The sequence below is a fragment of the Stylophora pistillata genome, chromosome 11, assembly GCF_964205215.1.
Source record: "Stylophora pistillata chromosome 11, jaStyPist1.2, whole genome shotgun sequence".
Lineage (NCBI taxonomy): Eukaryota > Metazoa > Cnidaria > Anthozoa > Scleractinia > Pocilloporidae > Stylophora > Stylophora pistillata.
In genome coordinates, this window is record NC_142529.1 from 30,466,595 (window position 1) to 30,492,094 (window position 25,500).

General features: G+C 38.1%; 4 protein-coding genes across 8 annotated transcripts in view; 3 read left to right on the forward strand and 1 right to left on the reverse strand.

The window, feature by feature from the left end:
- Positions 1-12,944, forward strand: part of LOC111321171 (origin recognition complex subunit 1) — a 12,987-nt gene extending 43 nt beyond the window's left edge. The window contains exons 1-15 of one of the 4 annotated variants that reach the window (XM_022923977.2): positions 1-232; positions 355-914; positions 4,330-4,569; positions 5,214-5,432; positions 5,544-5,630; positions 6,229-6,460; positions 7,360-7,461; positions 8,223-8,385; positions 8,961-9,068; positions 9,199-9,348; positions 10,285-10,404; positions 10,813-10,979; positions 11,302-11,389; positions 12,113-12,149; positions 12,420-12,944. The exon at positions 1-232 is cut by the window's left edge and continues 37 nt beyond it. In XM_022923977.2, the coding sequence (XP_022779712.2) occupies positions 93-232; positions 355-914; positions 4,330-4,569; positions 5,214-5,432; positions 5,544-5,630; positions 6,229-6,460; positions 7,360-7,461; positions 8,223-8,385; positions 8,961-9,068; positions 9,199-9,348; positions 10,285-10,404; positions 10,813-10,979; positions 11,302-11,389; positions 12,113-12,149; positions 12,420-12,583 (2,577 nt within the window). In that variant the 5' untranslated portion in view covers positions 1-92 and the 3' untranslated portion in view covers positions 12,584-12,944. Of the gene's footprint in view, positions 233-354; positions 915-4,329; positions 4,570-5,213; positions 5,445-5,543; positions 5,631-6,228; positions 6,461-7,359; positions 7,462-8,222; positions 8,386-8,960; positions 9,069-9,198; positions 9,349-10,284; positions 10,405-10,812; positions 10,980-11,301; positions 11,390-12,112; positions 12,150-12,419 lie in introns of all 4 variants that reach the window. The other 3 variants (XM_022923976.2, XM_022923978.2, XM_088738503.1) reach the window with 3 other exon arrangements.
- Positions 1-25,500, forward strand: part of LOC148721134 (uncharacterized) — a 91,159-nt gene that overhangs the window by 26,209 nt on the left and 39,450 nt on the right. The gene's annotated exons all lie outside the window — the stretch shown is intronic.
- Positions 13,280-20,459, forward strand: LOC111321172 (calcyphosin-like protein). 2 transcript variants are annotated; one of them, XM_088738514.1, is made up of 6 exons: positions 13,280-13,598; positions 15,043-15,139; positions 16,620-16,700; positions 17,397-17,494; positions 18,437-18,551; positions 19,345-20,459. In XM_088738514.1, the coding sequence occupies exons 1-6, from the start codon at positions 13,462-13,464 to the stop codon at positions 19,444-19,446; spliced, it is 630 nt and encodes a 209-aa protein (XP_088594640.1). In that variant the 5' UTR covers positions 13,280-13,461; the 3' UTR covers positions 19,447-20,459. The 2 variants fall into 2 exon arrangements, with proteins under 2 accessions (XP_088594640.1, XP_088594639.1); XM_088738513.1 differs by lacking the exon at positions 13,280-13,598 and adding an exon at positions 14,397-14,598.
- The window catches only part of LOC111321232 (putative rRNA-processing protein EBP2), an 8,990-nt gene continuing 5,473 nt past the window's right edge, over positions 21,984-25,500 (reverse strand). Inside the window, 6 exon segments of the mRNA XM_088738511.1 lie at positions 21,984-22,991; positions 23,827-23,955; positions 24,080-24,107; positions 24,601-24,712; positions 25,247-25,283; positions 25,285-25,323. Of these exon segments, the coding sequence (XP_088594637.1) occupies positions 22,932-22,991; positions 23,827-23,955; positions 24,080-24,107; positions 24,601-24,712; positions 25,247-25,283; positions 25,285-25,323 (405 nt within the window). The 3' untranslated portion in view covers positions 21,984-22,931.

Sequence of the window (25,500 nt, forward strand, 5' to 3'; positions counted from 1 at the left end):
CGTCACAGGAAATGTGCGACTGACTGGGAAAGATTCTCCCCAGCTCTCTCTCCTGCTAGTGACAATGTAATGGCGGCCAGATTCGAGTTCTTATGAGTAGTTTCGGAGTTTATTTGCTCAGATTACCGCCATACTTATGCACGATGCCAATGAAAAAAAATAGAGAAATCTCCACTAATACCCTAGAATGGATTGGTAATGGCACTATAGACGATGGAAAAGTATTTTACAGGTAATGTTAGATATGTTTTCGATGAATCGTAGAGCGCGCAAAATGCCATACGACAGTGTAGAGTCAAAATCTAGCCTACTTAACTTCTAAAATCGTCCCATATATTTCCCTCTGTTCATAAGCAAATGCAAAGTTAACGGATCCTCAATCAATTGTGGAGATGATGTTGTTATACACGGAGACGCGGGGCGGCGTTTTATTGCACAAGTACAGAAGTTGTATGAAATTGAAGAATCTAAAGATCCTAACAGAGCAGTAATACAGCGGTATTGCAGATACGGTGAAATCTCACAACTCAAAGGGAAAAAACCTGTCGACATCCCAGAACATTGGACAGAGTTATTGCTACCTAGTGAGGATTGTTGTAGTTTTAGAAATGAAAATATTAAAGCTGAAGCCATACGGAGAAAGTGTAATGTCCTAAGGTTAAAACCGCATGATGTAGTTCCAGATTATTTGCAAAGTTCCTCTCGAGAAGGTTTTTATTATGTTCGCTATAAATTTGACGAGAATTACAACCTTCATCCTGTTAATAAAAGGCTCTCTAGGAAGTCTATATCAAACATGGAACAGATCTCTGTGAAAAGGATAATTCATGTTAGAACTCCAAAGCATACCCCAAGGAAGATAAACAACACTACAAAAACACCACAAGCTGAAAAGGTGCCAGCTAAGGAAAAGGGTAAGCTAGAAGCTGATATGTAACAACTTTGTTATGAGGTTGAGTGTGAGGAAATGTAACATAGGCCAGGTAATTCTTTAGAAATGGTGGGTGGCTACATTTTTGAGGGTGATTAGTTCTATTATGCTCTGTTTGGTGCCAAGCCATTTTTTATTACTTTGCCTTTCTCACTCAATTGGTCTCAACCTTTGTGCCTCCATTCATGACAGGACAGAAAATGCGTGCACTGTAAGTACCTCCCGTTGTCCCATACAAAGCCTTAGAAAACTTTTCTAAGGCTTTGTATAGGACAATGGGTGGTACTTACAGTGCATGTGTTTCCGTCTTGTCATGCTCCCCTATGGCCTTTCATAGGGTTGTCTTAGTTACCTTTTACCACTAACTATGCTTTTACTCATCAGTTGGTTACAACTTTGAGCTTGATGGCAAGAATTATCAACAACAACAACTTCAAATTAAACTAAGTTTGCATTACAAAAAAGTAATAAAACAAATAAAATAAAGTGCATGGTTGCCCAAAATAACAACCAGGCTAATAGGATTGAGCAGTCATCCTTAGGATTTTTAATACTGTAATGACTAACAGTATCGCGTACTTAAGACTTCTTAAAGTAACACATACAGCAACACAGAAACACACAGACAACTCGATCCTGTTACATAAACTCAATCACTATGGAATTCATGGAGTTGTAAACGACTGGTTTTCATCGTACTTGTCTGGAAGGGTCCAAACCACACAAATAGGATCCAACTTATCCCAAAAAGAAAAAACCCTGTGTGGGGTCCCACAGGACTCCGTGTTAGGGCCATTGCTGTTTCTTATTTATATCAATGACATTTACAAAGCTTCAGATAAATTAGCATTTTATTTATTCACTGACAATACAAATCTGCTATTTGCCGACAGAAACCTTAAATCTCTTGAAACAGTGGTGAATATGGAACTAATGAATGTTTATGATTGGCTAGCCTCAAATAATTTCTCTTTAAATGTAAAGAAAACCAATTTTATCATCTTCGGTCCCAGCCAGAAGCGACTTAATTACAAAGTAAATCTGAAAATATATGATAATAATAGAAAACATTTCATTGACCTGGAGCGTAAAGACTATGTGAAATATTTAGGTGCACTTATTGACAGTAACCTTACCTGGAAGCATCATATCAGTCATATTGCATCAAAAATAAGTCAAGGCATTGGTATAATCTGTAGACTAAGGCATCTTGTACCATATTCAACATTACTAAATATATATAGATCACTCATTTATCCTTATTTATCATATGGCCTTGTAGCTTGGGGCCAAGCAGCTAAGTCTCATATGGAAAAATATTGATACTCCAGAAAAGGGTTGTGTGATTAATGAACTTTGCCAACTATAATTCACACGCCATCCCTTATTTTATATCAGCTAATATTATGCCAATTAGTATGCTTTACGTTAAACTCTCTTCTTTCTTAATGCATGATGTCCATAACAATTTAACCCCCCCTAATCTTTCTGGTTTATTCACTCTTTCCCACCAAATACACAATCATAATACCCGATCTTCATCTGCCGGTAACTATTACATAAACTATTCTAGGCTTAATCAACATAAAAACTCATTCTCAAGGATTGGTTGTAAAATTTGGAATAGCATCCCAGGAAACTTAAGGAATCTTCCAAAAGATATTTTCAAGAAAAAGCTAACAACAATATTATTTCAAAATCTTCAAGTTCAAGATAGCTATGTTGATGTAGAACAAATAATCAATGATGTGTTGAAAGTTAAATCCAGTTAATAGTAGTATATAACTTATGTATTCTTCTATTTATTGTCATGTGTTTCTATTTCTGTATTTTAATCTCATACTGTCATTTCTGCTTTTAAATTAATGATTTAATATTTAATTTCTGTTTCTTGTATATTTATTGAATCTTTTGTTGAACCAAAATTTATGTAAGATGTTTTAGTGTCCACGCACTGCCCGCCGAGACTAGCTATGCTATTTGTGGGTAGTGGTTGATTATGTTTAGTTAAGTTAGTTAAGTTAAGTTAAGTTTAGTTAGTTAAGTTATGCAAATGTAATATATTTATTACCTTATAAAACAATAAAACAAAAACTTGAGCCAAAAACTTGAGCCAAAAAAAAACTAGTTACAAGCGAAAAATACAAATTAGTGAAATAAGCAGGAAAATACAGTATGTATAGGCAGATTAACTAATGGAAGAAAGAAAATGTATAGTATAATTAAGTCAGATAGAATAAATATATGAAAATCATATATTTTGAACTGCGGTATTTGATACGTATGATGCACGATCCTCGCAGTAGATAGCGCTATTTAAGCAATAGCGAAAATCAGACCTGAAAAAAATCAGGCCTGTACGGGACTCGAACCACTGACCTCTGCAATACTAGTGCAGCGCTCTTACCAATTGAGCTAACAAGCCAACTGAGAGCAGGCCGTTAAGTTGATTCGTAATGAACCCGTGAAAGTGATAAATGAGATAGAATAAATATATGAAAATCATATATTTTGAACTGCGGTATTTGATACGTATGATGCACGATCCTCGCAGTAGATAGCGCTATTTAAGCAATAGCGAAAATCAGACCTGAAAAAAATCAGGCCTGTACGGGCCTGATTTTTTTCAGGTCTGATTTTCGCTATTTCTTAAATAGCGCTATCTACTGCGAGGATCGTGCATCATACGTATCAAATACCGCAGTTCAAAATATATGATTTTCATATATTTATTCTATCTCATTTATCACTTTCACGGGTTCATTACGAATCAACTTAACGGCCTGCTCTCAGTTGGCTTGTTAGCTCAATTGGTAAGAGCGCTGCACTAGTATCGCAGAGGTCAGTGGTTCGAGTCCCGTACAGGCCTGATTTTTTTCAGGTCTGATTTTCGCTATTGCTTAAATAGCGCTATCTACTGCGAGGATCGTGCATCATACATAATTAAGTCAGTTAGTAACTTGCAAGAATACTTAATTTTAACTTTTTCTTAAATTGATAGAAGCTTAATGTCATCATTGATTGCATTCCAAACCTTAGCGCCTTGATATCTAATATTAAAGATACCATAGTTTGTTCTTGTCTTTGGCAGAGCCTAAGTCATTCTAGAGGAAAGCCTTGTATTATAATTATGGGTTTCTTTGACTGAAGTGAAAAAAATATTAAAAATTAATGGGAAGAAGTTGGTTTTTAAATTTGTACATAAAAACCGTAATCTGATTAAGATGAGATTTGTAAAAATTAATTTTTTCTTCCAAAGCTTAAAGTAGCCATCCACTAATTAGACAGTCAAATTTCCCATTTTTTTTAGGAAGCCGAAGCAAATTCCTACTTTTGAGTATGGCTGTAACCCAAACTACAAAACATTGCTTAAGCTTCAACATTCATTGTGATTGCAGATAATTCCACTTTGAAGACAAACAAGAAAACTCCTAAGTCAACAAAGAAATTGACAATTGCCAAGAAGTGCATGGTGTCTATAGAGCCATTGGTCTTTAATAGAGAAAGCAGGGCTTCTTTGAAAAGAAGAGCAAGCGGCAGTATTCCAGATGAATCTTCAGTGACACCTAAAAGAAAAAAAGGCCTTCAAAGTACAAGGAAAACAAAAGAACAATTTATATCTCCAAGGCAGAGATATGGTATGTTCCTTTGTTTATTACAAAGTTATTTGTTGGTAGGTCTGTGACTTTCTGTGTTGCTGAAACTTGGGTTTGAAAATCTTAGACCTCATAACAAAAGTTTTTGTGCTCCAAGATGTGCACAAGTACATGACAGTGCATTATTTAGGGCTCAACACTAACATTTCAACTTACTAGTCAAGAGACTAGTGACATTAGATATAATTACAACAATTGCAGTTTGTTTACTAACCAAACTGGCTGGTGGAAATTGAAAACCATTGGCCAAAACTGAATTTCTATTAGCCAGTGGCTTGTGGGCTACCGTTAGTGTTGAGCCCCGATTATTTGAGATGGAGAGATTTCAAGACCCCTAGTTTCTTTTCAGTTATTGATTCACTCGCTACTTCAGTGTGTTATTTGATGTTTCCAAAAAAATCTTTGAATATAGTATATATGATATAGGGTGGGGGTGGGGGATCTATTTGTCAAGATAGAAAGGTGAATTGTATGGATGGGAGGGGGGGATGAAAGAGAGGGTTTTCACATTGATGCAAAATCGAAGAATCTTCAGAGCTCAGATTTGTGGCCTCCAACTCCTATGTCTGTTTGACTATATATGTGATATCATTGATTATAAGAGCTTAGTGTGTATATTTCAATAGGTACAGCAGAAGTCCTTGAACAAGTTCTTGAGAGTGAATCAAGATGTAGCGATGGTGTCAATGATGATGATGATAATGATGAGGATGATAATGATGATGAAATTAGTCATGATGATGATGATGATGTGTTTCATCCAAGCAATGTCAGTGATTTAACAGATGACAGTGACAGGGATGATGATAGCAATGAAGATAGTGATTGGGTTGTGGAAAAGATTGGTAAAACAAGAAGTAAAATTTTGATTTCTTAAATTTGGAGCTTTGAGGAGCTACAGGACTTCATTGTTATGTATTATCATCAACAATGCTTGTATCATTTTTTTTCAAAAGGTGAAGGTACATGCACACCAATAAGAACACTGAGGTCATCCTCTAAGAGCAAGAGTACATTCACAGCAATACAGGACACACCTAAGGGTAATGATTATTTGTATAATAACATTGTTTATCACATTTATATTGTAATAATTGGAGATTCCATGCCAACAATGTGCATTATGTGGAAAATTCAGGTGTCAAGTAGAGAAATGATCTTGGCAGGTGGACTTCAATTTCAGTAATATCAGGAAAGATGCCTGATGTTTTGAACCTGTGCCTCTGAGATACTAGTTGATCACTACTAAGCAAGCTAGGAAGCCTCCTGTTGGAAGGGAGGAAAATTTTAGAGTGAACATGGAACTACTCTGGGTAGAGGGGAAGGGTAAGGTCACATTGGGGTATCCAGAGGGAGTGTCAATCCTCCACCCTCCCCTCCATATCAGACCTTTGGGTTTTGCCACAACTTGCCTTACTATTACTACTTCACTGGCTGCTTTTATCTTCCTTTTTTTGTGTGTGTAATTGCGAGTGAAGGGGAAAGGGGGGAGGTGGGGTATGGGTTCATTAAGGGTTATTTTGGAAGGCCTCTAGAAACAAAATTCCTGGACTTTGAACACTAACGATATACCTGCAAGCTTTAAAGAATTTTGATCAATTTTTTTATTATTGATTCAAAGTTGTTTTTACTTACCCATAGGTAAACCTACAGCTAAAACTCTAGCTAGAGTGAAATCGTCACACAAAACACCTCAAAAAACCCCAGCACAGAAACAGTCAAAAACTCCAAAGACTGCCCGAAAAACGCCAAAGACACCAGCCATAAACATCAGTAGGCAGCCATCTCAAAAGAAAGTGAAGACACCAAGTATTCCTGAGAGGCAACAGCCCTGTAAAATACCGGGAACACCTCTTGAAATGGCCAGGAAAAAGTAGGTCTTTGTTTCATAGTTCAAGATAATAAAGTTTTATTGACTGACTGTCAAAAAAAACCAAAAATAAAGTAATCACATCAGCCAATCACAACAAAGGTTTGCGTCATCACTAGCCAATGAGGAATCAAAGTAAAAACAGGCAAAGTACCAAAAGCGCGGGAAAACGAAGGCGACCAAGTCACGATTGGTCTTTGTTTGGCGTCTGATTGGTCGAGAGCATGGCGCGAGTTTTTTGGACCAATTACAAACCGAAGTAACGCTAAACCAAAGCAATCTCAGATTATTTAGGTGAATTGGCCGCTAACGACTCTATCGTTCTACAATCTTTTTGTGGTGGCCAAGTCACATCATCAACCCTGATGATAAAATCAGATTATCTTTTAATACCCCCACAGATGCAGCACCACTGTGCTTTAGAAACTTACCCCCTTGTTTTGTAGTCCAGTTAGATTGCTGTGGTAGCTTCAGAGGAAGGTCTGTTCTCCAGAGAAGTGTGAAATTTACTGTCCGAGCCATGCAGAGTTGTACTAGTTTTGCTTAGCGTCGCTTCATGATTGGTCTGAAAAACTCGTGCCCTCCTTTCAACCATTCAGATGCAAATCTTAAACCAACAGCGACTTTACTGCCCGCGTTTTTCCGCTCTTCTGACTGGATGTTCGTTTTTGCTTTGAGTTCTCATTGGTTTCCTGTGATATTTTCTTTATTCGGATCGGCTGTTTTGATCAATCAATCAATTTCTGTCTGGCATGATGTAGGATGTTAGGTTGCCTTTACATTCGAGCCAGAGGCTCATGTATAAAACGCAAGACGCATGTTGACAGTGGTTCAGGTTTTTTGAGACTATCTGAAACTCTCCCTGTTGGTTTGTATGTCATTTGTTTCGTTTTTACTTTCAGACTGCACGTGTCAGCAGTTCCTTCGTCTCTTCCTTGTCGTGAAAAGGAGTTTACAGATATCTATAACTTTGTTGAGGGGAAACTTGAGGATGGGACAGGAGGGTAGGTGATGGCTAGTTTACGTTGTTTTATTGCGCACGATTGAACTGCGCTTGGAATTAAGTAAAACACTAATTTAAGATTACGAAGAACTCTAAGAAGACAAAAACTGGTGGTATTGCCAAAGCTGATAAGATTAAAACAAATCGCATTCGGGTATTGACCTTTTACAACTAGTTTATCGCGATTTATATGAGTACAAAAATGCTAGCGAACTCCTCAAAGGATCTGGCCCCGGTTGTTCCAAGGATGGATAACGCTATACACTGGATAAATCTCTATCCGGTGGATAGTGCAGTACGTTTTAGTAACACTTATCCGCTGGATAGCGATTTATCCGTGAAATAGCGATTTATCCGTGGGATAGCGATTTATCCGTGGGATAGCGTTATCCGCCCTATGAACAACCGGAGCCTGGTCTTAGAGCAGTTTTCAATTAAGTATCGAAAAACCAAACCAATGTTATCCCAGTGACCAATCAGAACAAGGCTTTACCTTATCATTAGCCAATGAGAACTCGACGTGAAAACAAGCAAACTGCTTGAAGCGCGGGAAAACGCGAGTGACCGAGTCGTGATTGTTTTTAGTTTTGCATCTGAATGGGTAATAGGATGGCGCGAGATTTCTGGACCAATCACATAGAAGAAACTATGTAAAAGTAAAACATTACCGGATTACTTTCGACACTCACTTGAAAATTACTCTAATCCCGTTTGACTGTGGTTTGTTTGAATTTTTTTTTCTCCTATTCTATGTGAGTGTAGTTGCATGTATATCTCTGGAGTCCCGGGGACTGGAAAAACAGCCACTGTGCATGAAGTATTACGCAGTATACAAGAAGATGAAGACCAGCGGGAATTCACGTTTGTGGAAATAAATGGAATGAAGCTCACAGAACCAGCCCAGGCCTACTCCACCTTCTTTAAGGTTTGTGACTTTTGGCTTTGTGGTCATTAGTAAAAAAAAATATCCATCCAGTGTCAAAAGTGATTAAGAAATAATTAGTTTTGCCTCGCAGTGTGGTGTGATTGGTTTAGAAAACTCACGCCCTTCTCTCAACCAATCAGCTGCCGAACTAGAATCAATCTTGACTTTGTTACTCCCCTTCTTCCGTGCTTAAGATCAGTCGCCAGTAACCTTCGAGCAGAAGGACTCATTATTAGCGTTTCTTCGCTCGTGCGAAAGTATGAAGCTTGAGCAATGCGAGCCGGTCAGCGGTCTGTAAGGAGTCTAGTGCCAGATTCCCGGAGACGTCTCCCGACTCGTCTCAGATCTTCCGCGGGAGGAGAAATACGCGTCCTGAAGCACTGGAAATGAGGACCTACTTACAGTCTCTAGTTTTTCTTTGGGATCCTATTGGCTCCCTATAATATTTTCCACTGCTCTGATTTGCCAACGTTCAATTGGAAAATGCTACATTATTTTTGGCAAAGATTGTAGTATTAATTATCGTTGCATGTTAAAGTTAAAAGCTTACGGGGGGATTTTTTAACTGTTCGTAGCTGCTCACAGGACAGAAGGCCACACCCGAACACGCCTCTAATCTGTTGGATAAACGGTTCAGTACACCAGCACCTAACAGGGATCCTGTTGTCTTATTGGTGGATGAGGTATAAGTCAAAATATTTGCTTTACTAGACCTGCTGTCAATCCTCTGTCGTTTTTAGGGCGACGCTGGCATCTTTTACCGCGAAAGCCCAAGACTGAGTGATTTGTTGAATTGTCTCCTTTCGTTTTCAGTTAGACCTGTTGTGGACACGTAAACAACACGTGCTGTACAACTTGTTTGAATGGCCGACACGGAGACATTCCCGGCTGATTGTTCTCGCCATTGCTAATACCATGGATCTACCGGAACGAATTATGATGAAGCGAGTCTCAAGTCGCTTGGTGAGTTGTAGATTCATTTCATTTGCTCAAAAGACAGCGATTCTTTGATCGAGTGTCCTAAAACAAACTCAAAGTAGTCAGTGTCAACTGCCAGTCAGAATACAAGTAAAGACTGCTTGAAGCCAATTAGAACTCAGGTGGAAACATGCGTTTGGCGGAAAAATGCGCGGGAAAATATGAGTGACAAGGTGTGATTGGTCCAGATCCTGCATCTGATTGCTTGAGCCGGAGAGGGGCATGAGTTTTTTGAACCAATCGTATACCATGACAAAACCAAAGCGAATCAATCCTGAATTACTTTCAGTACTCCTTTGAAAATGTATGTATAACAGTGTAGACCAGCTATCCTACACGTCTTTTGAAGGAGTATAGATAATAAAAGTACTCAAACTGATACCGAAAGAACATCGCTGAGTTGCAAAATACAATCTTAGCCAAAGGTTTGTTCGGCCTTCCGCCACCGATTTACGTCAGGTCGGAAAGGAAATTATTTGGCTCGAGGTCGTGAAGTGCGGGCCTGGCTGCGCTTGGTTAGGGCGTCATGACCTTGGGCTAAATATTTTCTCGTCAGGGAAATAAGTACCAAAATTATTTTCTAACGAAAGATCGCATGCTTGAAGCAGTAACTATTGAGCGTAGTATTGGTGTATCACGGTTTAACCCGTAATACCCTAATATCAGTAAGCATATTCTCCATACCGTTCTCTATACATTTCCTAAGGTGCTGACAAGGAGAATTTGTTTAACAATCAAGAGCTTCTTTAGTTGGTGATCATTTTCTATATTCTCCTGACCTTAAAGTTTGAATCGGGGGTGATATTGTAAGGAGAAATTAGATGCTGATCATTCCAAGGGGTCAAAGGGTTAAGCAGATTTCATGTTTCACACTGCATTGTCGTAGATGGGGTCTGTTGAATTTTTTTCCTTTCTTTTCAGGGACTGACTCGACTGACTTTTCAGCCCTACACATTTTCACAGCTACAGGAGATTGTTATGTCTCGCATCATGGGTTTAAACGCTTTTGAACCGGATGCGATACAGCTGGTCTCCAGAAAGGTAAAGAAACAATCCTATACGCATGCGTCGAACGGATCGCTTGCTCCAAGAAAGGCGTACCATAGGGAAAGCCTTGCGTTGTTCTGAGCATGTAAAATGAGGTTGAGCGTCTTTGATTGAGTGAAATTGGAAATCGGAGTTAGAAAAATCGGACCTTTGAAATTTCTCCTCTTGATTCGATTACACCTAAGCCTTCGTCGATTATTATTCGTCGCTCCGACGAAGGGCTAACGCTCGAAACGTCAGCTTTTGTAATCGTTACGGTGGCCAATTTACCATTTCAACTTTGTTGATATATCCATATTATTCAGGTTGTCAGATTCGCAAGTAGAAGTGAAAGATTAAACATATCATAAAAGTGCTTTATGTACTTTTTCATTGTGTCTTTTCTCTGGATATATTTTACAGGTGGCAGCTGTTTCCGGTGATGCGCGCCGCTGCTTAGACATCTGCCGCAGGGCAGTAGAGATCGCTGACTCGCGATCCAAGAAGAAAGGAACAGCGTTGGTTGGAATGAGTCACGTGGACGCTGCATTGCAGGATATGTTTTCATCGCCGAAGATACGAGCCATGAAGTAAGGGGCCGTTTTGTAGGGCTGGGTGGAAGGCCATAGAGAGCCACGCCCAAAATCGGAGTGGAAGAGGAATGCTTCCTACTAAGAAAAGTGAAAGAAATGCTCCGATCTACTGAACCAAGCACAGAAATAGTTCAAGAACCTGTGTTTTTGTTTAATAATTTTATTTCTTTAAATCTTGGAATTGAGTGATAGCTTTTGCTTCTTTAAACCAGTTTGCTGAAATACCTTTTAGGTAGTGATCTTGCCCATGTATTTGCAAAGGATTTCTTTAAATGTTTTGATTTTTTTTGACAGTTTTTAACGTTTTCCTTTATTCCAGATGCTTAACACAAATGGAGGGTCTGTTTCTGAAGTCGGTTATTGCCGAGTTTCGTAGTTCAGGACTGGAAGAGGCAACGTTTGGAGATGTGAGTTTTTTTTTCTAGCTAGCAGGTGTTTCGCCAGGCTTGTTCGATATGTCTTAAAGTTACTTTTTCTTGTATCTCGCTTATTTGCGTTCGCATACGAGTCGGTGAGACAGTTACTTTCATTTCAAGATCTCCACGGGTGATGCCAAAATTAAATGAGAGATAGATGAAGAGTATGAAATCCCTACAGCGTGGTGCATCAAAAAGTAGTTAACTTCGCCAAAATCGTGACCATGTCGTATTAAGTTATATATTATGATGACTGAACTCTTAATTAAGAGATGCGCTTTAAACAGGGCTCTTTCTGGGTCATTGCTTAATTTCCTTGTGCAGAATCTGTACTCTCACAGCGCCTCTCTTCGACCAATGAATAAAAGTGAGCCAAAGCGAACTCATTGTGAAATCTGTGAAAATACCTGGGGTAGCCGGAGGGGGAACCCACAGATTTAACCTGAGGAATATCCCTAGGGGCTAGTCCAAGGGTAACTAACGCCTCTGGGGCAGCCTGAAGGGGTAACCCGAAAGATTAACCCGAGGAGTAACCCCAGGGGTTAGTCCAAGGGTAACTAACGCACCCTCCATGATGGTAAGCGTTCTTGGAGTTAGGCCAAGGCAGGGGAGGAACACTTCATGGATTGTTACACACATGTGTATAAGTGAGAGTTTCCAAACCGGGTTCGTAAACACGTTTACAAATATATTTTTGTATCTTTTTCATTTAAGGTTTTCCAGCAACTTCTCGATTTTTGTCGTATTGAGGGTAAGTCACGTTTTCGTCCATATTGCAGCGACACGATACCGCCAGTCAAGAGGACATAACCTCTTTGTTAACCAATCAGGAAGAATACAAAAATCACTTGACTCTACCCTATGAGTTTTACCGCACTTTGACACCTACTGTTTTTTCCGAGCTTGATATAATTGTTTTTGGGGAGAGCGATAACGCATTCCCTTCTTCTAGTTGTAGTTGTACGTTGCCATCTAAAACTCCCCTGTCAATGACTCTCCCCCGTTGATCTTCTCGCACCAGGTCTTTCCACACCGACACCATCTCAAGCCGCGGGAGTTTGTTGTCGATTGGGGGCTTGGAAACTACTTCTTGTGGAGGCTGGCCGTCGTGATCTAGAACAGAGAATACGTTTGAATGTCAATCAAGATGATGTACTGTATGCTCTTGAAAAGAAGCACAGGTGAAAAGACGCGTCACCATAGTTAGAATGGCTTCCAAGCTGCTGTTTAGATCGCTCGACTTTTCTTTAGATAAGTTTATTTGACATGCTGAAACGATTTGAATTCGTGTGATGCGGAGAAATTATTTCGTTACTGTATTTATTAAGATAGGATCAAGCAAAATTTATGGCTATTTTTGAATTTTCATTCTCATTTTCCAGATTTTATACTGAATACTTTTGTGGAATCATTTTTGTATTATTTCTTTTGAATGCGTCGAACATCGTTAGGAATGCTTGAATGTATGTTAGATACTTTTATTCATACTTTTGTAAAATAATGTACTTAAGGCGATTAAAATGTAAATTTTTTTTGCACAGAAGAATTCGAGTTCTATTTTGTTTGTTTTAATCGATGTCAGCTTACTTGCGTTAATTTTACCGACTTAAGTTGGTCGGGGGCGACTGGAACAAACGGTCAAAAAGCATTTTTGGAAGGGGAAGGGAGGGTAATTAACTTATCCCAAATAACACTTTTGGATTCTCAGTAGTTTGTATCTCTTCTGTTGCACGGAAATCATTTCAAACCCAATTACTATACTTGAATAAAAAGACTGAATATTCCTCTGTGTGAGCCCCCACGCAAGACAACGAAATATTCTTTCGCCTTTTGTTCTGTCTTAACACCTGTTTGTTTTTTCTGTTTTGTCTGTTTTGTTTTTCTTGTGAATAATTCATCCAATGAGGTTCACGATCATAATAATTCTAGTATTTCTCGTATTTTCTGTGTCAGCTCCTTCGTGAGATTACCACTAAGAAAGACAATCCTCTGCCATAGACAGGTCTGAATACTTGTTTCAGTGAAGAATAGTGCGAGAGTCGCTATTTTTCAGGTTAAATACGATGATCACAGACAGGGGGAACAAAGAGTTAATGCGGAAAGCAGCGGAGCACAGCCATTCAGAAAACCAAGACCCAATGGAATCTCTGAGGGCGGAATGTTTATCACGCGGAGCGAATGGAATTCTCGAGTTCGGAAGGTAAGTCTTCGGTAATTGGAATTTCGTTTCACAAAATACACTGCGGCAAGGATTCCTTCCAGCCCCATATTTCATTATGCATGACAGTTCATTTCTCATCTGTGGCATCCTCGTTAAAAATTTCAAAGCTGACAAATTCGGTCAGCGCTTGATCCGCTCTGAAGACAAGCCGTCACTGTTTGCCAATGGATTTAAATTCTATTTGCTAGGATTCAACTTCAGTCCTTTCGAAGTTTTAAAATCTACGAGTTTAGCAACAAAAGGCAATTACCGCCTTCCGGGTGAACTCTACTTAGTTCAAATTAAAGCTGCTGGTGGCAACTTTAATTTGCAAACGACATACAAATGATACGGTTTTCAAGTTTGTCTCGTTTTAACCCGGTTAAATTTTGTCGGCGGTGCATTTAAAAATCTATTCGCCCCGGGCAAAATTTTGTCTACGCAAACAACTACTTTGCTAATGCAGATAGGCCCTGTGTATGGTTGATATATGGTATCATGTTCGCCCCTTTTTATTGAACGGTACTTTAAGAGCTTATACTGTACGCGGAATCAGGGTTGTCTTATGTGAAATAGTTGAGTTTTTTCTATCTTTTTATGATTGTCTTTGGGTCATTATTTCTCTCTCTTTTTTTGATTTGTCTCTTTTCTTTTTTGTTTTTTCATTCCGTTTTGTTTTGATTGGCTATTTGTTTACTGAGTGAAAATAGAATAATTATATGCTTTTTCCTGCGCCCACGGTTTTTTTTTTTCGTGAAGAGACTGGACTCTATGAGTTCGTTGTCAGGGTAACGGAATAATAAAGCCTTCGTGAATAGCAAAGGGCGCCATATTTGTTACGCACAATAGATTGAAACATGGCTGCGACATCCAGGTCGGATGCACAAATGAGACAGAAATGTAAAAAACTACTGAATTCTAAAGGTTCTCAAGATCCGATTGAACGTTTGAGACTACAGTGCCTCAGTCGAGGTTCAGCGGGCATTAAGGGAATTGGAAGGTATGATCGATCGAAACGTAGATAATCAATTTCAACCTGCATCTGCCGTTCTAGTATTTCAATTGGCTTTTGAGGGTAAAGCTGTAGAACTTCACGTTCTCTTCTTAAGCCTACGTTTTTCAAAAAGTGGTTCTATTTAAGTCACAATAGCTACTACTGACGCGAACAATGATCAAATAAACGGAGTTTACTAGTCATATGTGAACATCCCCAGATTAAAATTTGTAGCATAAACAGTTTTTTTTTCCCGGAAAATACTTTTTGTACAGTACTGCTTAATTGTATAATGAGACAGATGTCGATCAAAGAAGTCTTATACAGCCAAATTTTTTAATATCGATGTAGTTGTTACAGAATTTTAACTAGGGAGAGGTGCGTCTGTCGTTAAAATCGTCGACGTTGTGCATGCAACATACGCTGACTGTACCACTCTCTCTCTTTCAGAGTTTTCAGAATAATGGATGATGACAGAAACAGGTCGTTAGACTTCTCAGAATTCAAGAAGGGGATGCGTGAATATGGCCTCTATTTGGATCCTAAGGTACTTTGGTTCGCCCCTATCTTGAGAAGCAATTCCTGTTCGGGATTTTCTATAAATTCACATTTTGTAATTCCTTTGTAAAACTATTTAAGTTAAACTACTTGAAAGGCTGTCATACACAGCCACTCAAACTTTGTTTTAAAATTTAATGATGATTTTACGAAAGAGAAATGATTGACTTCATTTTATGGCCAACATCTCAAGATGACAATCTAAGAGAATCCTGTGATCCGATTGGCTACTAGAGCAGACAATATGAGCCCATCTTGACAGCTTTGATACCACACAACCTGCTTAAAATGACTATAATTTCTCTTGCAGCAGTCTAAATAGCAATAAAATTGAAAAAATTAATAGTAATACTAATAATCTTTATTGAGATGACTTTTTCATATAAAATATGGTTTTCAAAAAGGTTCTCCAAAAAAAATACAAAATACAAAAAAACAATTTGCACATTAAAATTAAAAATATGTAAAAAATCCAAAAAAAAAACCACATTAACTTAAATTCATTTGGATCACAGATTTAAAAATAACATGGTATGAAATTCATTTAAGTCACAAATTTAAAAGATTACGTTTAAAAATATCAAGATTAACGGATTGCCCAATTGCTTGACTAAGAGAGTTAAAATCCATGATGGCAGGGAATGCTGTCCATTGTTTATTCGAATTCCTCTTGACACTTGGAATTAAGGTTGGTCATTATCAAGCCTTCTTGACTTGACAGTTCATCAATAATGCAAAGTTATTTTATGACACAAACAGCCAGACCACTTCTACTTTCATTTATAAGGAAGCATTGCAGAAAAATCCCTTCATATTTGGGGGCAGTGCGATATAATACAGGCAGGGTTAGAAAAAGCCACATGCTCCTGTGTGCTGCAAACTGCAAGATGAAATGAAAAAGGATGATGAGAAGCAGTTGTTTAGAAGGACTGGGAACTAGTTTGACCATGAGGTCAGATGACCGCCATGTTGTTTTGTCTTACTGATGTAGCTTGTTATTTTCGTTAAATTAAATGAGTTAAATTTGTGAAGAATTGTACTGCTTCGAACCTGGAACTCGTTCAGAAGAACAGCAGTGGTTCGAAAAAATGCACAACCACCTGTACTTAATGACAGAGTCAGTTTGGGCAGGACATGAAAATATTTGGCTCTTGCTTATCACGTGTGCCTCCTGCTGCACTCAGTTTATACATGTACCTTCACCCAGATATTCTATAGACTGGCTCTCCCAATCGGTCGGCAAGAACATATTCTGTAGTATTACAGAATAGAACCTTTGTAGATAATATGCAAACATTATGTTAGGGAGCTCAAAGACTACTAGTGATGATATCACCAATGTTTTCTTCTCATAAGAATCATTGAATTAAGAATCTGCAACATATGGTGTAAAGTTTATCATGTGTGATGGAAATGGTTCCTTGTAAAGGTAGCTTTTGTTTGATATTTACTCTGTGATATTTCATCAGGAATTACAAGAGTTATTTCGTGCCTTTGACAAGGATGGCAGTGGTGTTATAGACTTTGACGAATTTCTCCTTGCTCTCAGAGTAAGTTTTATTAGAATTGTTACAATACCAAGATAATACATGTAGCTTGTAATTGGAGAAAAGTGTCGGCAGAAGAAGATTCTTAGCAGTTGGCAAGTGTTTTAAGGACCGTCAAGGTATCAAAACCATCAGTGATTGTCTGTGAGCAATAACTTATCATTAAAAAAGAAATCTTTGAAAATACAAGTCATGTAACCTCTCAAAACACCTGTAAACTGGTCAGGCAGTGAAACTAACTTGCAGTCTAAATTCTTTAAAATGTGGCTCTTCAATCCCAAAACTCTTCCACTCAAAGCCTGCCTTTTTGCTGCAAATGTAAGCTTGAATGTGCAATCAGAATTGATCCTTGTGCTATCTTCTTGGACATACTTTAGAGGCTGAATAGGCCATTTTACAGTTGTGTACTTAGTTGCCAAGCCTTTGATTCAGAGTGAGGCTGAAGGTGACCTTGTTGTGATAGAGACCTGTATCTACTTAGCATGATAACAAAGTGATTTACACTTGAAAGGCAGCAAGGTTTGTATCATAACAAGGTCAACCCTAGCCTCACTCCCATTCAAAGGCTTGGCAACCAAGCACACAACTGTAAAATGGACTGTTGGACTTCACTTAGTCCAGTTACTATCCTAAACTGTTGTTAAATGCCAGAGTTGTAGGATTATGGTATAAGCTTAATTTGCTCTCGTCATTTTCCAGCCACCAATGAGCAAAGCCAGGAAAGATATCATAAATGAAGCATTTAATAAACTAGATAAGACTGGAGACAGTGTTATTACTGTAGATGATCTTAGAGGGTAAGTGCCACAAATATTTAAAAGGCCTCATTTTTCTTTATTTCTTTGTAATATTTAAAAAAGCTGGCTGCATTCAGCCATACAGCTGGTTGAAATGGCGGCCTGTGTAAACATTGTAACAAGGCCAGACAACAACTCTTGGAGTTACATTCCCCGCCCTTTGCAAGAAGTGTGCATGTTCTTTAACATACACTACTAACCAGTACAGAGATGATGCAGGAAATAGGGCCTACAGTTTATCTTTATTTTCTAAGAAAACTGAAACATCTTACCATTTGCAGATGTCATAGCAATTTAGGCAGCACATACTCCTCAGTTATTTTTAATTAAAACCCTTAATTTACCTAACCTGGGAGATTTTAGGTGAACTTTTTGGTGAACATTGTTTATCTAGATGCTTGTCAGAAAGTCTGAGTCTCTCTCTGATGTTCTGATTTTAAAAGTCTTTGTAAGGCTTATTTATACCAGTTAGATGCTGAATTAACCTAATTTATTATTATTATTATTCGCTCCGACAAAGGGCTAACGCTCGAAACGTTGGCTTTTGTAATCGTTACGGTGGCCAATTTACCATTTCAACTTTGTTGATATATCCAAATTATTATATTATTATTATTATTATTATTATTATTATTATTATTATTATATTATTATCATTATATAATTATAGAGGTATGTGTAGTGTTTTTCTTTTTTTGGGTGGCTTTTTGTAAGGGAACCCTGTTCCTGTTTCTTGGCATTCCCCTCAGCCTTGTATATGTGTTAAGTTTGTTGAGAAAATGATTAAAGTAAAGTAAAGTATCAGGAGATTTGTTTTTACCTTGGAGACAGATATGTAAAAAGAATTGAGATTTTTGGTCGTACAGTTAATGTTAACAGTATTTTTTTGTTTTATTATAATTATGAATTGCATATTGATTACGTTATTATTTACCCTCTTAGAGTTTACAATGTGAAGATGCATCCAAAATACCAGAATGGAGAAATGACAGAGGAACAAATTTTTACAAAATTTTTGAATACATTTGAGGTGGGCAGCAGTGAAGTGGATGGAAAGGTAAGGGTTAGTTTTCCCTCTTTTCAGAAGTTTTCTTGTTACATGTATGTCATGCCATAATTTCTCATAGTTACATGTGGACTCAAATTTAAAGTAACTGTAATTATGGCAAAACCTAAACATGAAAGCCTACTTGCAGGCCCAATGCACCAATAAATTCAAAGCTTCCACATCCCCGGCAATCCCCCATCCCATTTCCAGCAATCCACTGTCGTTTTCCCAGTGGTCAAGGATTTGAACCCTACCCAACTGGGGCAGAGAATTTGAGCTGCAAGTGTCAAGTGTTTCCAGTGAAAAGAAAAGTGTGATATATTAGATACGGAGGTGTTTAAAGGTAAAATTTCACTTTCACAAGAAAAGGTCTATAAGTCGTGGGGTTTTAAAGCTTGGTTGATGTGTAGAAAGTCACGTTTGCTGATTTTTGAAAATGATCATCAAATTCAGCACTTAAGAGGTGCATTTGAACATGGTTTTTGTGCCAGGGGATGGAAATTTGTACAAACCAATCTCAAAAGTTTAAATACTGTGTGGGATTGCCAGGGGTGATTGGAGGGGGGGGGGGGCGGGGAGGATGTCAAAGCTTCGAATTGATTGACACATAAACAGATTGGGCTTTTATTGAAACCCCTGGTTTTTTGTTAATTGATAAAGCAAGGTAATATTTGCCACTGTGGGAGTTTAGTGGGTGGCACTTTGCTCTGGGTGAAAAGATCCAGTTTTGAAGTTTGGCTGGGTCATTGGCCATAGAAATTGCAAAACATTTTAAAACTTCTTTTTTCTTTTACTTTTCCAGATTACTCGCGATGAATTCATGAACTACTACGCTGGTGTCAGTGCCTCCATAGACAATGATGCCTACTTCCTCCTCATGATGAAAAATGCCTATAAAATGTGAAAAAATGTCTTATTTCTGTTCTTAATTTATACCAGACACACCTTGCACAGTATTCTTTAGGACTACATTGTTCTGTAGCATACTGTTCATTGCTAGCTAAAGGCCAAAGAGAAAGTTGCGTGGGACAGTTTATTTGACAGCTCTTTAAGTAGTTGCATCTCTTGAGCTGGAAGACCATTTCTTGTACATAATACAGTGGAAGCATTTGATGCTTGTAGAAACATTTAATTAAATATTTAATGATACTTTTATTACAATCAAGGATTGATTTTTAAGTTTTTCTGTTCTAATTTTTTTTTACTCCATAGTTTAATAAGGAGTGAATTCCGATGGTTTGCAGGTTTTAGAAAAGATGCCAACAATCAATTTAAATGGAGTTCTGCTAGAGGTGTATTTTTCATTGTTTTAACAATTCCTTAAACTATGTAAAACTCTTGACAAATTCCGTAGTCATCGACATACTTGAGTCTATGGTTTTAAATTGTAACGAAATAATTTTCATCTTATGAGTTTTGATAACTTTTCATAATACCCCATTTGATACTGACGCGCAGCGACTATAGGTGGTTTGCGACACATGTAACAAAGGTGAAAGGAACAAATGCTGGTGGACGAACAAAAGGAGCTAATGAGATATCTATTGTTTACGTCCACCAACGTGACGGCAATGATGTAACGTGCAAACCACTTTAGGGTAATTTGGTGATATCAACTAAGTTGAACTTGTAAATTGGCCACCGTAAAGAGTTAAAAAGCTGACGTTTCGAGCGTTAGCCCATCGTCAGAGCGAATGGAGGAATTGTGGGTTGTTTGTGTGTTTATATTCAGAAAGTGAAGCTACTCTGTTGATGGGGGCATGGCGACGAGAAAAATACGAATAAATTGCCGATTTGGAAGATGAACTATTGTTCGAGAGTTTTGCGGCTTTCCGAGCTACCAAAATGTAAGGAAAGGCCCAGATTGCCATATGTTGTTTAGAATGATTAGGTAGATTAAAGTGTCTAGCGACTGGTTTTGATGCGTCCTTATCATTGCTTTCAACGTCGGTATGGTGTTCTCGGAATCGGTCACCTAGTCGTCTTCCTGTTTCGCCGATGTTCTTGTTTTTTGCAATAAGTGCAAGTTATGCAATAGATGACGTTGCTGAGGTGCACGTGAAGGGATCAGGGATCTTTGTGGATCGTTTGGGTCCCGATATTTTTTCAGCGTTGTGAATGAAAGGACAAGTTTTACATCGTGCGCGAGCGCATTTAAAATTTAAAGTGCCGGGTTGGTCACTAGTTTCTAATGAACTTCTGACCAAAAAATTGCCTATGTTTTTGTCGCGTTTGAATGAAATGAGTGGAGGTTGCGAAAAGATAGTGCCAGTCTCTGGATCGTTTTGAAGTAATTTAAAGTTTTTAAGAATAATGGATTTAACTGAGTGGTTGTGAGGATGGAATGTGAGGGTAAATGGAATGCGGTCGGAATTTTCCTTCTGTGACGTTTGTAGTGCTGACTGCCGATCAATACGGCTACGGCAACGAGATCGTGGAAAAACAATAGATCTAACTGGCAGAACAATAGCTAAGCACGTGGGTTTTAAAACTTTGAACATTTCGTAACCGTCCTTTACAAAACAACAACGTGAAATCACCAAAATTTGCGTCGTCTGCGAGGCGAAACCGCGGCGGCAAATTAATTTACATTTAGAACTCAACGCTACTTTTATGCGTTATGTTGAGTTTGAGGTCTGGCGCCCTATGAGACGGTAAACACATGCAGCCATTTTCGAAATTCTGACTAAAAGTAGAATCTCATTTTTTTAATCGACGTCTTCCGTGGCGTTGCCGTCCTGACTGCTTAAAGTCCCTAATAAGTTGGGCGCGGTGGTGACCCGCTTGAACGACAGAAATAGGGTAACCACGTTTCTCGAAAAACTGGCACATAGACTCTGATTTGTGAAAAAAATCAGAGTCATCACTACATAAACGACGAAGTCTTAGAAACTGGGAAAAGGGAATGAAATTCTTCAGATGAGATGGATGCGAAGATGAATACAACAAGTAACTATGTGAATCTGTAGGTTTGTGATGCACACTAACTAGTACATAAACCGTTGCCTTCAATTGAAGCTTTGATGTCTGAAAAGGATAAAGAATTGTCGGAAATTTCCCAGGTAGATTGACTGCGGTCATAAATTGAGTTAGTTCCTCTCTAGTAGAGGAGTAGCGCTGATACAGTCGTCAATGTAGCGACCGTAGAGTTCAGGTTTGGGGCCATTTTATTGGCTGAGAAATTGATGTTCGACAAAACCTACAAAAAGATTGGCATAACTGGGATAAATGGCATAACTGGGTCCCATTTTGGGACCCATGGCTACTCCATTAGTTTCTTTGAAAAAGTTGCCCTCGAATGAAAAACAGTTGAGTGTGAGTACTAGTTCAGCTAAGCGAAGTAGTGTTTCAGATTTAGGTTCCTTAACAGTACGTTGATCAAAAAAATGTTTAAGGGCCAGAAGACCTTCGCCATTAGGAATGACAGAAAAAAGAGATGTATTGTCCATAATGAAAAATGACTTTTGAATTAATAAACTGAAATATCAATATTACATACGCCATTAATGGCTTTGAAGAAAAATACTACATCCTTAATTTCTTCATCTCCCATTAACGACCAAAGATAATTTCTCTTTACAATAACAATACAATATTAGGCAGACAAGTGATGAGAATAAAGAAAAATATCAACAGGGGATTATTAATTGATCCGAAAGCAAATTCCCCAAACTAATGTCATAAGACAGACATTGAGGACAAATCACTTTTGTATGGGTTTGATGAAAATTGCGATGAAACAAACTTTATCGATATATAATTTTACTGTCAGCAGAATCAATACCTATCAGCCATTTGAACAGTACAAAGGCATATGAAAATTTCTGCATAACTTGGTGTTTACAACGTTTGATGTTTTAAGATGTAATAATGAGAATTTGGTCACTTACGACGGTACGAAATCCATAAAAAACCTATTTCATTTGATTGTTAAGTAAGAATTGCGCTTTTCATTAGAGTGCTATTTTATTTGATTGTTAGGTTAGTGTTGCGCACTCCATTATAATCCTATCTCATTTGATTGTTTGGGTATTGTTTTGAATCGGAATGTGAGGCACAAATCAAACACCGCCATGACGTCGAATTTATTTCAATCTGTTTCGTGCGAAATCTTGTTTCGGAGTATGCAATTATTTTTCGTCGGAACAGTTACAATCTGGGCACCTGAGAGTGAATAACAAGTCTTTCGGCTTTCACTATTATAACGTTATGTTTGTTATTCCGGAACTGCCTGAGACTGCCTTTACTCAACGATAGCTCTCATTCACCAAATATATCATACACAAAATTCGCAAGAAAGATTCACGTTCATTTCGTTAATCGACGATGTACTTTGGCTGTCAATAACATTCAAGTTGTCTCTATCTTTGTTCGAATTTTTCTCCCTGTTCATTTCTTCATTTGTTTCCTTCGAGACTTTCCAGGTCTCGTGTTCTTTCTCTTCTTTCCCTTCACAAAACAAAGAAATTTACGCTTTTAGTTCAACGAAAATTTAAATGTTCATATTGTTAAGTCATTGCAAGCTCGGTGATCTCAGATTCCTGGAGTTTATGCCAGTTTTCGTGGCAAATACACTATATTGTTATTCTGGAACTATACACTATATTGTTATTCTGGAACTGCCTGAGACTGCCTTTACTCAACGATAGCTCTCATTCACCAAATATATCATACACAAAATTCGCAAGAAAGATTCTCGTTCATTCCGTTTTCTGCCTGCATACTAGTCCACGGCAAGTTTCCCCAGCACACACACTCAAGTTTTAACATTTAAAACAATGCGGTCGAAGCAGAATTCCCGCAAACACTCTACGCATTCGCGCCAAAAAGCCCCCACCTTGGTTTTTGATACCGGAACAAAATAACGAACGACTTATACCCCATTCACACCAAAGCCTAAACATGCTTTAAAGCTGTTTTGTTAAACATGGTTTAACACAACAGCTCCATAAAAGCTGCTCAAATCAATATTTGGTTGACTTCAGATGTGGCACATTGAAAATACAATTTAGCAATTGCTTGAATCTTGTGGAAAATGTAGTTTTTCAGTTCTCTGCTTCTGATTTTTATTCAGTTAAACCTGGTTTAACTAAACAAGTTTTCAGGTGTGAATGGGGTATTAGTTTGTTAATTTGGGTAACCTTCTCAGGATAAAAGGCACCCTTCCCTTGGACAGTCGCAATGTCTTCGCATCGTCATTGTTCAAAGTTGCTTTACGTCTGTGTTGATACACTGAATATAACGAAAGACACTGTGCCACTATTTTTGAACCGTTATCCCTTACCGCATTTCCAGCCTTTGCTCTTGGCGCTTTGCTGTGTTTTGACGAGTTGAACGAGCTCACATCTGAAAAACTTTGCTTCGAATTTCTCTTCAATCCTTTCTTTACTCCTCCAAAACCGTATTTCGAATCCTGATTATACAAGAAACAAGACAGCAGAAGGATTTATGGATGGATTTAATGATAAGAGCTAGATGAATCAGTTGCTATTAAAACTTTAAACCAAAGTTCATTGTTCAAATAATTAAATTCACACCTTTCTTTTTCTCTTCGCATTCTTTCCTCTGTTGGTAAAATTGAAAATAAACATTTAAGATTGCAACAACACATATTTTGAACGAAAAATTGTCAGTCTTTGCCAATAAGATTCATAAAATTTTAAAATTGGGACTTAAGCTTTCAAAAATAAAACTGAGATCAGGGTGTCTATTGGAACAAAGAAAAGGAAAGAAAATTAAAATAATTTATAGATTATCCGTAGAATGTAGCCAGCTGTTCATCCATTGTTTTCCAAGACTCCATGAGTCCAGTCCATGTTACAAAGGACAAAGTAAAGTGCTCCCGCTGGTGCCAGATTTGATGTATCTTTCCCAACAAAGATAGTGCTGTGGTCAGAGAGCTCCCCTCTGGGAAATATGGGCAGGGTTACAGTCCTGGCTTTGGTGTCTCGAAGGGTTCTTCTCTACTGCCTCTGCTCTGCTTGATTGTAGCTAAAGCATTGTAACATGCCATGTCATTAACTTCAAACAATGAAAAGAAATAAAACAAGAAAATTACCGTTTAACAACTTTGCCTTTGTTTATGGTTGATGACTCTCTCTCTGTTTGTATTTGAAATTCATCAGCACCTCCTGTTGTTGATTTTGCACCAACTGGAGTATTCTTGCCACCTAAGAAGTTTAATAAATATAATTTCTTTCATTTATAAGTCAGCAAGTAGTGGAACCTCCACTTCAAATAGAATTTAAAAGAAAAATAACTTTCATTCTGAAGTCCAAATTAGTAAAGCCTCTTTGTGTGACCATACAGATAACACCTCAGCTAGAGAATGCCACTGATTTCTGTCAAGCTGTCCTTACATCCAGCCTCTATCGCCCGTATTTCCCTTTCTACAGTTCTTCTACAAGTTTCATAGGGGTGTCAGGAGTCCATTGCAAGGTGGCATTCTGTGCACATTCGTACTGCCAATCAAGTCACAATGATAAAAATGTGATGATGATGATGATAACTTACACCCTTTAACTCCCAAAACTGATTAGTAGCAACCTCTCCCTATAATATCCACAAACTAGTCTGCAAGCAGGTATTGAGAATGCTCAAACTTATTGAGCAGAAGTTGTTATCTTTATCTACTCACAAATTCTTGTCACTAATTGACAATGAAATGTGTAGCAGCTAGAGGGGAAGTAAAAGGATTATCTCACGTTTTTTGTAGTTTTTCACAGCTTCCATCATCTCTCTCCTTTTCCTTCTGCCTCTTTTGTAAAACCTCTTGTTGGACCTATTAAGAAAAAACCATTTGTTTTTCCCTCTTTAATCATTAATAAATACATTGCATTCACTTAACATATTTTAAAACCTTTTTTCACCTCCAATACCCAGGATATTTTGTGGGAGATGCACTTGCCTAATGATTAATGTGTTGAACTCCTTGTCCAAAGGTCTGGGTCCAAGACCT